At 38.3% G+C, this 16,817-nt stretch overlaps 1 protein-coding gene across 6 annotated transcripts in view; it reads left to right on the plus strand.

The window, feature by feature from the left end:
* The window catches only part of adgrb1a (adhesion G protein-coupled receptor B1a), a 266,143-nt gene that overhangs the window by 236,472 nt on the left and 12,854 nt on the right, over positions 1-16,817 (plus strand). For 3 of the 6 annotated variants that reach the window (XM_047360510.1, XM_047360509.1, XM_047360506.1), the window contains 5 exons: positions 1,115-1,213; positions 9,511-9,682; positions 10,361-10,456; positions 10,554-10,593; positions 12,417-13,078. In XM_047360510.1, coding sequence (XP_047216466.1) covers positions 1,115-1,213; positions 9,511-9,682; positions 10,361-10,456; positions 10,554-10,593; positions 12,417-13,078 — 1,069 coding nt within the window. Of the gene's footprint in view, positions 1-1,114; positions 1,214-1,482; positions 1,573-9,510; positions 9,683-10,360; positions 10,457-10,553; positions 10,594-12,416; positions 13,079-16,817 lie in introns of all 6 variants that reach the window. The other 3 variants (XM_047360511.1, XM_047360508.1, XM_047360505.1) reach the window with 2 other exon arrangements.

The raw sequence follows: 16,817 nt of genomic DNA on the forward strand, positions 1-16,817 counted from the left end.
GAGCTTCTTTAGCCTACAGTGTGAATGCAGCTATAGTTTCTTTTTCAAGCCATTAGTTTTAAACAAGAAATCTTACATCTGGGATGAAGTAGACTGTGTTAGAAGACGTTTTTTGCAGTGTGTCTATTTGGAAGCCTTTGAATTAGTGTACATCTACCCCATTGGTGTCCACACCTTTTTTCACATTGGCCAAAATTGTCAAATCAAAAGTACTCTCAGGTATAAGATATAATAAAAAGAAACAATTACATTGTTGCTTTTTTACCTGCTCCTCAAAATATGAGCAAATTATTTTAATTGAACAAAATACACTAATTTTCTGCAGGAAGGGGATGTGTAAGTCACTGTAGATCCAAAAATTAAAAAGGGTTTCACACATTTGCCTTATCCAAAAAAAGGCATCCACATTACAAAGTGTTTTTGGCTCGACTGAAAGAAACAATGTCTTTTCTCAGGAATAAAAACATAATTTGGGTCCATCTTTCTTTGAAAATGGTTGCTGTATTTAGTCAATTTAAATAAATTAAAAGCAGATTGTATTGCACTAAAGTCTGCTTTTGGGTAAAAGTCATTGGATAGATGTGCTCCTATTTACTGTCAAATATAAAGCGTGTTTTTGAAAGACAAATACTTAATGTTCTACCTATTTTCAGTAACATGAAGATTTTTATTTGTCTGTAATAATTTTGGCATAATTAAAAATAAAAAGCCTCCATCTGCATCAGCCAGAAATGGCCCCTGGGCTGCACTTTGGACACCGTTGATCTGGCACATAATTATTATGAGAGCAACAGAGAGGTATATGCAAGTATCCTCTAAGGGTCATGACCCGTCCCTACTTGCCCTTCCCTTTGAGACTCACAGATAAACACACAGAAACACAAACTCACACAGGATTGTAGCCCTGAGAGAGAGACTGTCGAGAACACTGTGACTCAATGTATGTTTGTGTGTGTGTGTGTGTGGGGGTGTGTGTGGGAGTCTGTGCAGGCATGTTTGTGTGTATGTAGACTGTTCTATGTGTGCTCATTTGCACACATTTCTGTTTGAGTCTATGTGTAGGTGCATTTGTATCTGTTTGTGTATGTTACAGCGTGTTAATTTGACTTTGCAGTCAGATGACAGTGCCACTGTACAATATGACGCTCAAATGTGCCAAGTGCGGAGTTATCTCTTCGGCTGACGTTTCCACCACAGCTACCAGTAACGCCATGTTAGTCCCGCTAATTATTTTACCTTAACTCTTGTCACCTCTGTTCTCTCCTCTGCTGTACGCCGTCCTTTTTCCTCACTTGATTCGTTTTCTGTCTTTATCCTTCTGTCATTTTTTTTCTTCCCACAATGCCCTTGCAGTCAGGCTCTTGATATGTTCCTCAAAAGAAAACTGTTAACTTGTTAACTCTGTGATATTGTAAATGCTTATTCCTTTGTGTTAAATGATTGAATGAAAGTGTGTATGTGTGTGTGTGTTTGTCTCATAAGAGTCACAAAGCTGTCAATAAGGAGGCCATGTTTGCAGAGAGGCCAGCCACACACAGTAATTATTTGTGTGTGTGCGCCTTGCTGTGATCCGTAAGTGCCTCCATTGATCACCTCTATTATTTTCAACATAATTTTAAATTTTGACCTTCTCTGACATAAAATCGTGTTTAACTAGATGAGTTATCTGTTTGGTTTTCCACTTCTATCTAATGCAGTGCAGTGCAAGAGTCCACAAATGTTGTCCCGAAATAGCTAATTCATGTCTTAAGTGGTGTGCCTGAACAATTACATCGTATCATTTCATCTCATAGTTTGTATGCTAACATGCTGACAACTCATAAACAGCAGACATTTTTTTTGTCAAGTTAATGTGAGTGTGCCAAATATTAACATTCCAAGTGTTTTCAGTGCAAATAAGCACATAGAGCTAGAAAACGTGGTCCATATTGCAATTTAAAATTGACAGCAGTCAAACGTTTGGACACCTTTTTTTTTAAAAACTATTTTACTTTAATTTACAATAGTAAATAAATAAAATAACAAAATACTGCTTAGGAATATATTAAAACTGGGAAAAAAATTACTAGTGTTCACATTTCTTGCTGCTAGATCGTAACCAAGTTGAAGGTTGAGCTTCAAAATGCGAAAACAAACGAGCAAAAGACAAAACAAATGGAGTAGCCAAATTATTGAAAACGTTCAAAAGTTTAGAACTATTAGCTCTAAAGTCTGCAATTCAGAACTAAAAGTGTCACAAAAGGAGTCAGGAGCATCTCCAATGTTCTTGTTGACTTACACTGAATTCCTCATACACTGAACTGCACACTGGGCGGCAAACTTCTTCCAACCCTCAGTCATTCGGCTTCCATTGTCCATGAGACATTGCCCAGCCTCAGTTCTTCTGGAAAGGACCATGTTTTTTTGCTTCTGCCTCTTTTGCATTTGCCACTAGGCGGCATCCAGGTGTTGTGGAAAAATGCTCATTTACCAAGGGAAGAAACCGGAGATCGTCACTCAAGTTAGCTTTATTCATTACCATGCGCATGGGAGGGCATTCTACAGCAGTCAGAGATGTATTCAGGAGCCCTGCCAAAATTGCTCTAAACTATAGACAAACAAAGAACATCCTTTTATAACAAGTTTAAGACAGTAATTATTGGAAGTGAAGCCCTGATACAGTGGCATGCTTATCTTGCACTCTTTGTTCCTGGAACCTTCCCTGGGACAAACAGAGCCTTCTGTGGACTCATTGCTCTGGGCCCTGATTAGGCATTAGGGCAAAGAACTGACAGGGAGAGGGGCTTATACTGTATTAGGTCATGCAAAGTATCAGGGTATGACGAGTGCTTTTATCAAAAGGCACCAAAGTTTTCATCACCACAGGTCTTTGCAATATTTGAGTGATGCTGATTCCTTCAAAACGAAATCTTTACATTGTCTCAAGTAATGGTCTCAATTAGTCATTAGATCTCTTTGTTTGAGATATGATCTTGCAATCTAAGTCTCAAAATATTTCTCAGACTTCTTTGGTGGAAAAAAATCTGTTAGTAGTGTATTTGTTTTAGGTTTCACAGGCATAAATTACAGCTGATAAGGTAATAGAGTTGTACAGGTGAAGCTTAACATAAATGGTAATGGTAATGGCTTCGTATAAGAAGCGCATGTGTTAGAACACTGCTAGCACCTCTCCGATTCTACAATCTATATCCACCTCTGTGTCTGTTGCTGATCACACTGACAAAGTATTTAAACAAAGTAAATAAAAGTGTGCAAAGCTGTCACTGAAAAAAAATGATTGGCCATTTTTTAAATACCACAATCTTAAATGCATCATGGGTGTCTTTATACGCGTGTTTATTTATTTGGTTCCGGTTCAGTTTGATAACTTGTCTTTCTTACCTAAGCAATGGCATCTCATCCATTCCTACATACATTTTGCCTGGTGAGTATGAACTGGTGTATGGTCAGGAGGCAACGGCACAATTTGAGGTCATATATGAAACAATCAAAACAGCAAAGATAAAAAATGGCAAAGGAGTGTATGACCAGGTCGAGGTATTTTCCAGGTCGCAATGAAAAAAGAGAAAAACAGGACATGGTGTGTTAATCCTAAAGCAAGTACCTCTAAGGCATTCAAGATGGCTAGAGCTCCATGGTAACTTTTCATAACACATATTCATGAGTTTTAGAATACATTCTTCTGCAAAAGCACCACACATTTTTCAATGCTACTCATGATAAAATCGATGTTAGGGTTAGGCAAACAGCAACATTAGGTTAAAATGTTGTTGCAGGAGTTCTATGGGCATTTAAATGGTTTAATATGGTAATGCAGAAAATTCCTGCATGTGTTTCTGATATAAGGAATTTATTTGCTACCTGGTTAGGATCACATTGCTGTCCTCAATGTCCTTATTGACTATCATGCTTAATAAAATATGTTTCATCGCCTCCTCCATCTGCTGCTGAACCCAGCGATCCCTGGCGCTCTCCTGCCGACAGTCCGCATTGACTATCGGCTTAATAAGTGAAAGTGTCAGGATTTGTGTTGCGGAGGACCCTGGAATGCAGACAAGAAGGCAGCATGACTTTAGGTGACATGATTTAAGGAACAAAACTTACTGGGTGATGGCAAAAACAGACATGGGCAGGCTTGCAAGACAGGCTTGGCAAGAGCAAAAGGACAAGACATGAAATGAGAGTGACGATCCAAAATGTTTCTGCGAGGAATGAACAGAACAGATGTGTATATATGGAGCAAGAACCAGGTGAAACGAGGAGACTGAATGCTAGGTGCAGGTGTACCGAATGAAGATGATTGAAGACAGGAGAGAACAAAACGTGACTGGAGCAAAACAGACTCTTGAATACAAACTTAAACACAACTAGTAAACCTTGAAACTAAAGCATAACCATACCCAAAAAAATCTAACTTGACAAAACACGAACTAGAAGACAAAAACTAAAGCATGACCAGGAAAATAACAGAAGTATGATTCAAAACCTATCAAGAATAATAATAATAAGAAGAAGAACCCAAACACCCACAAATCATGACAGAAAGTCACATTCTAAGAAGTGTAATGTGCTGCTGCCCCATGAGCCATCAGCAAGTAGTGTTGAGAGTGTGTTAGGTGGTTAATCTGATATATTACCTTAATAATTTACACCATTAACAATTTTCCTCATGAGTTTATTTTGTACTTCATTTGCATGAGTGCTGTTTTTTTGCTTTATTACTCTTATATTTTGACAGCTCCCCATTTATTCAAGCATCTCTCCATTGAAGTAGGTTGTAGGTATTCTATGTATTCCTGAGAAGAAACCTGTGTGTGTCAGTAAATAAGTGCATACATAAACCATTAAAATAGGGCTAAATTTGACATAGATAAATAAAAGGTAAATTAGTGATGTCCATGATGGGACCGAGTCAGCAAACATAAACACCGATTTTCTAAAATAACTTATTCCACTTCTTGTTCAAAAAGCTCTTACATAGGCTGTGTCTTTCCTCAGTATTAAGTAAAAAAGCCCAATTGTTAGTAATAATAAAAAAGACAATCCATCCTGAAGGATAACAATATTCTAAATCCTTTGGTATTTCCTGAATCCACTTCTTGAGGCACCATGCATTCCATGGCATCAGTAAACCCATGAAGCTTGTATAGAAGGTGTGGAAGCCTAGAGCTTCCACCCCAGCAAAAGATAGAGCTTCAATGTACAGCATATTTTTCACATTTGAACAATATCAAATCATAGTATTGCAATATTTGTTTGTCTTAGTAAAACAATTTAATGTTCTTACAATAAAATACTATTGCAAAAGGCTTCGGTTTGTCATAGGAGTCAAGATGTCACAATCATTTGGGCTAATTTTGCCTTTGCTCAATCCTGTATGGGTCCAGATATATTCCTAAATGTCTCACAGTACTCTGCACAGCAACACAACCCACCCGAATGCAGTCCAGGTGGTCTAGTTTGTATCCATGAAGCTTCCCGTGCTCTTCCAGTTGATCAATGAAAACTGCTGCTACCTCAATCGGATTAGACTCATTCTTCCTCCTGTAAAGCCCCATGTGTTCCCTCTCAGTGTGAGGATTATTATCACAATATGGTCCAAACTGCTGAATAACAGCAAAATCTGTCTATGGCTCAATCCAAACATGAAATAGACCTTAATCAGTTCAAATAGTTTCAGATGATCAGCACCATCAAACACTTTATCATGTTCTAAAGTAAACATAGCATAAACATGTTCTAACAATAAAAGGTGTCATGTCATATCATTATAACATGAAGCTTTATTGCTTAAACAATATTTTTATTTTTATATAACATGTATATTATTGCATTAGTTTAAAGTAATATTTATATTGATTAGACAATAAGTTTTTGTTAGAATGTGATAAATATGTGCATTTTAATAACTTGATATATTCTTCAAACATGGAAACTATATTGTTAGAACAATACAGTTTTCAAGTTAAAATGTGGTATAACTCCTTTTCTTTTTTAATGGGTGGCAGAAGGGCTGTAACTCTGGTGTACTGTTTCATGTGCTCCACATTTTTCTCTGCAACGAAGATTCTCTTTAATATTGCTTTCCTCTAAAGGAGGTTATTCTTGTACAAAACAACCACTATTCACCTTGTTTGCCCCCTCCAGAAGACAGCTAAACATACATGATATTTAGGGGTTGTCTGCCGTCAGGCATTCTCTCTACAACACAACTACTGCAAATTGCAGAAATCTTAGAGCAGTTACCTCCTACTCTGGAAGTGTGTAGTTCAAGCCAAAAGGCTCAAGCAAAATGTTGTTCCTCATACACACAGGCATGTGTGTATCCTGGGGTTATATGTTTAGTATACACATGGGTGGTCCAGAGTAAGAACTCTGAGGACAAGTTAAGACTTGTCCATTTATAATTCTGTTCTCATTGGTCTAGCCCAATATTGTCTTTCCAAACCAATATAATGCATTGATTAACACATATCTTTGCATCAGTTGTTAACCTGATAGTGCTACTTCGATTCCAAGCACCAATTTACTCCAATCTAAAGAGGCTTGATGCTTTGATGAACCTTGCTTCCGCAACATATTTAGCTTTTCGTTTACCATTCTGAACATGTTGGTTCCTGAGACTGACAATGAAAAAATCTTTTTAAATTCCTAATATTTTTTGAACCAACAGACTGTGTTAATCTTTAGGTAACTGTGAGCCTAAATTATTTTTACTCTGGGCAATCCCACCCTGGTCTATACCTTTATTCCTTAAAGTAGGGAAGTTGCTTGGTTTTGATCTCAAATTAAGCATAACAAAACTGCTGTAGTCAAATGAAAAAGGCAGAACATTCCACCATATACTGGTAAAACTGACAAGTTGGAAGAAAAAAAATGGTTCAAAAGAATTCTGTCAAAGTTTAAGGTGACAGCATTGCAACAGAGGTTTAATGGCACACAAAAAGACAAAGATACAGCGTAGTTTCTCAGTTTAAAGTTTGTGTCAGATATGAGTTCTGTCTCAGCCTGCCAGCTCACAGACCCATTAAGTTCTTCTGCAGAGGATCAAATAAAACCCAAAAATCCAGTACAACATTGGGCTGAACTCCACAAGCCAATATGATGTCATAACATGTTGGCCTTTCTCAAGCTTTTAATATTCCTCCCACTGATCCAGGACAAAGCCATCTCCCTTCAGTGCCTACCACTGAGAGAGTACCTATGTTGGAATATGTGCTTTCCACAAACACCACAGTGTGGGAAACACATGCACAGATGCTTGTGGAGCACCAGCTCATCCTTCTTCAGTGCAAATCTAGGTTTATCAGAACTCCATGAGGTCATGTCTTAAAAGATGAAATCAACTTAAAAGACACTAATACACTCTGGATAAAACATGTATGCAGTCCAGAAAACACTTGCCTCATATTCGCAACTCTTCACAAGACCTTTTGTTCATGATGTTCCAGTATTTATTGTTCTGTGTAATAATCAGTAATCTCAATCTAGATTCATTCCATAATTCAGTTTTAATTGCAAACACTATCATCCTGAGAAAATCTGAGCGCTGTTACTGATGCCTAAAAGTATTTATTCTAGAAGCTGAAAGGTTTTTTTTCTTCCAATGTTTAATGGCCTGTTAAATAAGAATATTAAGGGTACTTTAGTGACAGAGCTTTGTGGAATGTTTCAGCCTTTCTAAACTGCATTGTAAATTAATGAAAAGAAAATGATCAAACATAGCTCACAGTAATCTGTGATAGACGGGTGACCTTTCCGGGATGTAGCCCGCCTCTCGGTCAATGACCACTGAACATAGGCAACAGCCCCGATGCAACTCTGTAGTGATTGGTTTAGAGGATGGATGGATGGATGGATGGATGGATGCCCGATTAACACTAAGTATCATTTTGATCAAGTATTAACTAATAATTCTGCAACACAACTTGATTGTCTTTGCTGTGCTCCAATCCACGCTGACATAAACGTGCTCACACAACTTAAGAGCTGGTGTCTGGTTTAGAGTATCTTTTGCTCATGTCCAGATTGATAAAATGTATTTTTCAGGTTTTGTACAAAACTTAAAAAAATATATAAAAAACAGAGAAAAACACTTTGGATGGAAATGTGTGTCCAAATCTTTAACTGTTGTATTTCAGTAAATATATGACAGTAGATTTAACTTTTTCAAATGAGGATCTCATGAACTCTAATTTCATTTTAAATTTTAAAGAACTGGTACGGTAACATTTTTGTTACTTTGTTACTATAACTGTGGCCAGGATGGAAATGTTATTTCATATTTGAATAAGAATTACATATAAAGTTGAGCTATTGTCATTAATATACCCTAGAGATGGAAAGACACAAAGTACATAGCACTACCATTCTTTTTCTTACACACACTATTCTTTAGTGACAGCTTTAGGTTTTATTAGATCATAAACATCAAATTACAATTGGTTACTATTAAAATTATTATTTTTTTTTATTCTTCACAAATAACAGATACTTTCTTTGTTTAACGCTACTGACAATTGGTAAAATGATAGAAAGTGCACAGTAAACATGTGTATGTTGTGTAATTAGTTATATTTGAAAATAAATAAAATAAACAATAAACCTACCAGGCTAAGTCCAATCCACCAACTGTTTAGAATAATGTGGCCAGTTATTTGGAGTGTTCTGAGGATAAAATAGAGAAATGTCAGCTCAGACCTTTTTTCGCTCTAGTTTTATATGCAATACTATGGATTAATTAGGGAAATTCTGCTGTCACCGCGTGTGCTACATTGTGTTAGTTGAGTACGTTTTCCACCTCTGGATATTCTGTAATTAAAAGCGAAAGTGCTGATTAGGCTCAGTTAATTTCAGAACACTTGCACTGAGGACTGTAATTGTCCTTGTTTATCTCTAATACTCTCATTAGAACAAATGGGATCAGTCAGAAAAATAAACAAGCAGAGAAAGGCAGGAACAATGCTTCCTCAGCTCAGACTCTCTTTCCATCTGTCCTGCTCTGCCTCCTCTGTTTGTCTTTGCATTCTCTTTCAGCCTCATTCAACATCTTTTTTTTTACCCCCACCTTCACCCTCACTCCTTCCCTCTCTTTCTTGTGGGACTAGATCCTTTATGGTTTAACTAAACCATTTTAAACATACATGCATGTGATAAATGTGATTTAGAAAAGTATATTTATTTCTATAATTATATAGCATATGATGGATATTCTTGTTTGTGATAGTTACAGAAATAAATGTAATTTTCCATGGGTATGGACTGCTAATAATACTTACTGATAGTTACTGAACGGCAAGCGGATCAATTAAAATATTCTGTGTTCTGCTTTTGGAAATTAGTGTTGTTTATTTCAGTCAGTTATTTTGTGTAGAAGACTGCTATTTGTAAAAACTAAGTAATCTCAATGAGTAATATGACAGCAGCACAGTTAGTAGTAAACTATGTAGTCGTACAGTCTGTTTGACGTAGACAGCAGAGCGTGACTATAGTTCTCTTCATGTCCTGCAGGGCGTCACTGTGGAGCTCTTGTGTGGTTTTGCCTCTCTTGGCCCTCACATGGATGTCTGCTGTCCTGGCCATCACCGACCGGCGTTCTGCCCTCTTCCAGATTCTTTTTGCTGTATTTGATTCACTGGAAGGTTTTGTTATCGTAATGGTTCACTGCATCCTGCGCAGAGAGGTACCTGAAATGACAACATACTTTATTTACTGGATGGTGGCCTCAATGTGCATTGGTTTATATGGGTGAAAGATATTACTTTATTCTGGGGTTTATTAATAGTCTAAGAACTAAATCACCCAATAAAGGGACTTCTAGAGGTTTAATATGTTATATTTCTTCTTCACCTGCTTTTTATTTTCTTCACAATTAGATTTGCTTTGAACAGCTTATGAGATTTAGATATTAGCATATCTACTTCCTGTTTTGATATGGCTTGTTGATAAGTCAGGTCATAACATGTTTCAAGCCAGTTCTAGTTAACTACATGCAAACAAAACTTAGAGAAAATGTTATCCTGCTTCAAAAACATTTACTTTTGGCTTTGACCAGCTTCAAATTGAATGACTATTATATCAGCAGCTCTCTGCTAGATTGATAGCTGCCTGGGCACAGCAGGTCACATGACACAGAAGGGAAAGAATGTACATAGAGGTGAACCAAGCACTTGGCTGCAAAGGTTTCCCATTAAATCTAAACTTAAAAGTTAGTATGTTTTGTTTAATATTTGAACCAAAAGTGTAAGGTTTACTGGGCTGATGCCACCCTGTTACCGTAATGCCATGCCCCTCCCTCTGTTTTCTGTGCTTTTTGTATTTTTCCCATCTGAGTGATCTCTGCTCCCATGGATTGCTGCAGGTTCAGGAAGCAGTGAAGTGTCGTGTGGTAGATCGGCAGGAAGACACTAATGGAGATTCAGGAGGATCTTTCCAAAATGGTCATGCTCAGCTCATGGTATGCCCAGCCATGCGTTTTTTGCTTTTGAAGAATCTAAGTTTGGAACTGGTGTCATGGTCACAGTTAATAAGCATGTACTGTTTTCTGTCCTCAGACTGACTTTGAAAAAGATGTGGATATGGCTTGCAGATCAGGTATGTTTCATGTTTGATGTGTGTTTCATTTGTTGTTTGTATTTTATTCCGCTTTAGGAACTTCTGTTCAAAAGCTACAGATATTCCTTTGTGTCTTCTCTGTCTGTTTTGACTGCTTCAGATTCCTCAGCATTGTTGGATCAGATGTGAAGCATATTCTGATTTTTAACTACACTTGTGTCTAACATTCATGAAAACTTACCTTTGTTAGGGAACTGTTTTGACAAGAGATGCAGTTTGACTGTTGTGTACCACAGTCATGGCAAATGGAAGTGGGATGGACATGTGCTGAGCAGTTCAATGCAGATAAACATGGCCGCCTGAGTCCCTCCTAATCTGCTGCTGTATAATGAAGTCCCTTCTGGCAGTACTGCATCAGATACAGGCTCTGCTTTTAAATCTGCTGGGAGTTGGAGTCTGATTTTGATGTTAGGCAGGATATTAGGAACAGCATCTGGAGCAGAAAAGCTACTGAGCTGCAGAGAAACCCTGTTGTAAAAGTGACAAGAGACAAGATTGCTGTTTTTGTTTTACTTTGTGGATGTCAAGCAGGAAAAGGGACCACACTGAGTGATCTTTGCAAAATTAGTTTGAAGCATTGTTTGATATGTTTTAGCAGCCTGAACATGTTATGGAATACCCGATGCCCAAGTAAGCGTATTTATAGCCTTTAAAAATCCATTGGAACTGCATTGTTTGGAGGAGGAGTAAACTACGCACTCAAAGTAAGCAGATGAAGATTTATTAAAGTAAGGCTTTAATAAAATAAAACGGAAGTGTCAAGCACAGAGAGGCTGCTGGTTCCGCATGTTAAATCTAAAAAGGAGGAGTCAGAGCAAGCAACAGACAAGAAATGGGCTAAAATGATCATCTGTGACATAGAAACACAAACCTATGACAAACACTAAACTCCACGTGTGTGATATATACTGTACCTTACACCTGCAACAATATGAGTTGTTTAATGTCTTTATGGACATTGCATTGCAGGTGTGTTCATACACCTTGAATTGTTTTATATTTTATCATGTCACAGCAAAATAATTTTTTATTATGTTTTTATTTTGGTATTATTTGATGAACAATTAAGTGGAGCATAATTGGAAGAATTTAAGCATACCTCCGAGATCATTAACAAACAAACAGCATCATGAACACCAATGAACACAGCGCCGATAGTTGTGGAGATGTTTAAAGCAGGATTAGGTTCTAACAACAATATCCCAACCTTTGTTCTGTTCAATCCATTATCTGAGAACAGAAGGAGGAAGAACCGACCACAGACCTACCAAGACATGGACGTCTACCTAAACTGACAGGCTGGGGGAGAAAATGTGTTGGAGAAAACGAACACACACCTCACCCTGAATACAACATACCCACAGGGAAACACAGTGGCAGCAGCATCATGCTGGGGTGTTGTGTTTCTCTAGCTGGGAAAGCTGGTCAGAGTTGATAGATGACTATACTGGAATAAAACCTTTTAGATGATCCAAAGGAAGACTGGTATTAAGACTGGTACAGGACAATGACCTTAAGCATATTCATGTGCCAGAATGGCCCAGTCAAAGTCAAGACCTAAACCCAATAATCTGTAGCAAGACTTGAAAATTGATGTTACCAGATGCTTCATATTCTTGTTTTTAAGATAGAAGAAACTAACTTTTTTCCCACTTCACAGTTAACCTCAGTTAACAAGTACCTTCAAGTTTTTTGCTGTAATATGACATAATGTTATAAAGTTCATGTAGTTTAGACAGTGTGCACTGGCTGCAAGTTATTCTGCTACACCTAACTAGATCCATTCTCTGTTTTGTTTCCAGGCACAGTGAAGCGCTCATCGCTCCATTGCGAGGAGAAGGCCTCCTCTGGGACCCTCACTCTTCAGAAAGGATCCAACTTCAACACCATGCCAGCCAGCATGGCAAAGGTTCACCTCCAGAATGTGGCTGACTACTCCAGCCACACTCTCACTCTGCGCAGGGAGAAAGGTGCCACAAAGGGAATCAGCACCGAGCTCCCAGGGGCAAAATCCATCTACATCTGCGACAGCGAGCTTTTCAAGCAGCTGGACGGCGATCTGCCTCGATTGAACGGAGAGGGCAGCAGCTCTGAGAGCGCTGGCAAAGGCCCGGGGTACGTCCTTCTACCTGCAAACAGCACGGGCACGCTAAAAGCTGGCAAGGGGAAAGATGATCAGACCACAAAGTATAACATTGCCATTGAGCAGCTCCCTCAGAGCAGGCTCATCCATCTGGCTAACCCAACAAGTGGAGAGCCAGTCCCTGGCTTTGGGCTCAAGAGCGTTCCCTCTGACCAGGTCAGTGTGTCGTGTTCTGACAGAGACTCACCTGCACATAACCTACAGAGCATGCCCAGAGACTCCCAAACAATAAGCAGCTTGGTAGATGCAGGCGAGTCTGGCAACTCTGGTGTGATGTCCAAGAGTGAAACCGTCTCCACACTGTCCATGAGTTCGTTGGAGGTAAGACTACCCTTGGAAAGGTTTCAGCTATTTTCAGAAGCCCCAGGTATTTCCAGTAACTGTATGACTTAGATGCCTGATAAGAACGTTTTGGGTTGTTATATGTTATATATTTTTATATATTATACAATATACAAAAAAATATGACTGTTTCTGAAAGGTGGAAAGCTTGGTTAACTTAAACAGGTGTGTCTTTAAAAGGTCTAACATTTGAATTGTTTGTCTTATCAGTATACTCCGAGGTTTAACAAAGATGTCACATGATTTATTTTACATTATATGCAGAACATCCCAGTTTTGGAAACATTGTTTCAAGTTTTTCTACTTTTTTATTGTTTTGCTAAGTGCTAAATTAATTACTCATTAAAACGACACCAGCCCCATCAAAGCAACAACCAGAAACACATTGTATATAGGGATGGGTACCAAATTCAGTACTTTTATAGGTACTGACCAAATTTTGTCGATACTACAGAGTATTGGTACAAAATGGTACCTTGTTTCGGTACCTAAACGGATCATTGTGACACTGAGGGCTTGGAAGAGTGGGCAATTTTCTATTGCGGACATAAACAGCAGTGCACGCAAAATAGCGTAATAACGTCAGTGGCCGCCCGTACCGTCAACAAATCAAGCATGGCTGATAGAAAGCGCTCAAAAGTATGGCTCCACTTTTCAAAATGCGGTGCAGGTTACATTCACTGCAATATTTGTGTGTAAGACCGGTGGTGGGAATACTTCTAATCTGAGGAAACACCTGGTTAAGCAGAAGACTTTTCTCAGGGCTGAAGAGTGCACTATTTTGACAAGTCAAGGCAAGGTTATTTATATAGTGCTTTTATGTAGTTCTGCAGTAGCAGCTTGTCCAAACTGCTCTTTTTCAATAGAGGTTTGATAATTGCTGTTTTTAGGGCCTGGGGAAAACACCTGAGAAAAGGGACGTGTTCATTATTTGTGTTAAATCAGATGTTATGACAGGCAAAAGCTTTCTTAAGGAAAGCTGTGGGTAAAACATCAAGAAAGCAGGAAGAAGAGCTTAGTTGCTGTACGATTTCTTCGAAGTTTTTGTAGTTTATTTGGTGAAATTAGGAAATTTTGTCAAAATCAGTTGTGCTGACTGCCTCTCTGATCTTTTGGGTTTTTTCAGTGAAGAATTTAGCAAATTCATTGCAGGCCCTGGTAGAGTGGAGTTCAGATGCTACAGTTACAGGAGGGTTTGATAACCTGTTGACCGTGGCAAATAATGCACGAGCATTGTTAATGTTTTTGCTGATGATCTCAGAAAAGAAAGATTCCCTTGCATTTTTCAGTTGTAGGTTATCTCTGTATAGTCTCTCTTTTATAGATATATTGAACCTGGAGTCCAGTCTTTCACCGCCTGCGTTCAGCTTTTTGACACTCCTTTTATTCACTTCTGACTGGTGGAGCACTTCTCCACAGAGACGTTTTCTTCCCAGAAACGACTTCCACTTTAATTGGAGCAATTTGTCATCCTCAGATCTATGACTACAACTCCTGCATTCAACACCGTTAGCACGCCTGCATCCATTAGCGATTTGTTGACTGCAGCCAGCAACATGGGAGGGGAAATGTTTGAAATAACTGAAATGTTACAATACAAACAGCTGGATGTTGTTTGGATAAATTCATTAAAGTTCATATATTGAGATATAGATATGTTAACTTGAAACATTTGGAGATTTTATTAATAAACCAATTAACATTTATTACCACATAAACACACACAAAAGTACCGAAAACTGGTACTGTTGAGTACCGATACTGATTCCCAGGTACCGGGCATCGGTATCGTATCGGTTCAAATGTGAAAGGTACCCATCCCTAATTGTATATCATTTATTCTAAAACTGCTGTAAAGGAGGCAAAATGCCTCATTTCCACATGCAGGTGTGTTCTTGAACCTATCACCTGGAAGGTCAGTCATTACTTTGGCCAACCCAAAATCCCTGGTAGACCTTGTCATTTCACTTTTCCAATCATTACTCTTGTATGTAGTCAGTATCAGTATTGAAATGAGGGAAAGCCAGCTTATGTACAGCTTATGCTTTAACTTATTGTTCTAATATTGAAACATAATCGCAGAAAGAACTTCCTAACTGCTTCACACATTGCTCTGTTGGTAATGTTAGCGAGCCTTCCTTCAAATGTGACGATAAAGCCACATAAAATGCAAAGGGGCTCTTACTGTGTTCTGTTTATATAGAGTTAGACCGGTGGCTCCAACATGTCGGGTTGGCAGAGTAACAGTTTTATTAGAGACGTAGCTGCAGCACCGCACAAAACTCTGAAAGCCCTGCTGTATAGTTTGATAGTAACATCATATGATTTTTATTTTTGAGTTAATTTCTAGGTGAGTGTTTCCCAACATATTTCCCTGAGAGCCGCCCCTGCTCCCATCAACTAAAAGCTGCCACCCTCCATGCCACTGAGCTCACACACATAGGTGTGCAGATTCAAAAATTGTTCCCACATGTGCACACAAAGGTCAGAAAGAAACCATTGATCCTTTATCATTTCCTTATCAGTAAATTAAATATTAAGAGATGAAAGAAGAGTATTTCCTGCTGCTCCCTTATTCAGGGGCCCTCGCAGCAAGTCAGTACACCTCACACACTACTTGAGTGAGAGTTATTTATGCCAGATGCCCTCCCTGATGCCACCGTATCAAAGACTTACCCCGCTACACCACGAAGGGCCCGAATTCACTATTAAGAGATACTCTTGCTAAAAGATGGTTCAACAACCTACATAATGTTGTTCTGAGTGTTCAGAATTTTTCACACAAAGCTTTTACATTTTTTAAATCTTTTTAATATGTCCCTAATATGAACTTGGAGCCTCATTCAGAGCGTTTTTAAATTATATGTATCTGAAGTTTCTGACAAACTTGTCCTGACTGTCGGCTCCTGATACCTTCTGTAGGTCTACTTGCTTTCATCAAATCAGCTGCAGTCGCAGGAGGCCATGTGGCCTCGCCCATTTTCACCAATGAACTCAATTCCTGTGAGTAAAACTATTGCTGGCAGTATCATGCTGTGGGCATACTGTTATTCAGCTGGTCCATGAAGCTAGTTGAGGTTAATGTGAAGATAGTTGGAGCTAAATATAGAACAATCCTGGAAGAATAATAAAATGTGCTTGACGTTCTTGTAGACCTAAAACGAGATTGAAAACATTTTAAAACTTTGTAAGAACCGGAGGTTTTTTTATTGCATCCTGATTCACAAAACAATACATATAAAAATGAGTACACTTTGTTTTTCCCATGAATATAATTAGAGATCAAAATATTGCTGTCTTCACACGGCAACACAGAAATATTTATACAGTAGAAAAGAAATATATTTACTTCCAGTAGACACAGTGGGATCTATAATAGGCATACTATACAGAATTAATGACTGAACACACCTGTATTTGGAAATAAAACATTGTTTTCTACATTTTGGCCCTAAAAAGGATCAGTAGACCGTCATCCTTCAGTCAGAAAGTGACCTCATGAAGCAATTATATTGTGTTATTCTGATGGGGTTAGTTCAATGAAATAGAATACTTTTAGAACATTTAGAATGTATATATTTTTCTTTGTAGCAGTCTGACTGTAAACACTGTAAATATCATCCTTTCATTACATTTTCTCCTCTTTTCTACCTGTCATAATCCAGAAACTTCAGCATATAACTTTGAGCAAGTTGTTGCTTCTCCTGCATCAGTCATG

The sequence above is a fragment of the Girardinichthys multiradiatus genome, chromosome 3 (genome assembly GCF_021462225.1).
Source record: "Girardinichthys multiradiatus isolate DD_20200921_A chromosome 3, DD_fGirMul_XY1, whole genome shotgun sequence".
NCBI classification, from domain to species: domain Eukaryota; kingdom Metazoa; phylum Chordata; class Actinopteri; order Cyprinodontiformes; family Goodeidae; genus Girardinichthys; species Girardinichthys multiradiatus.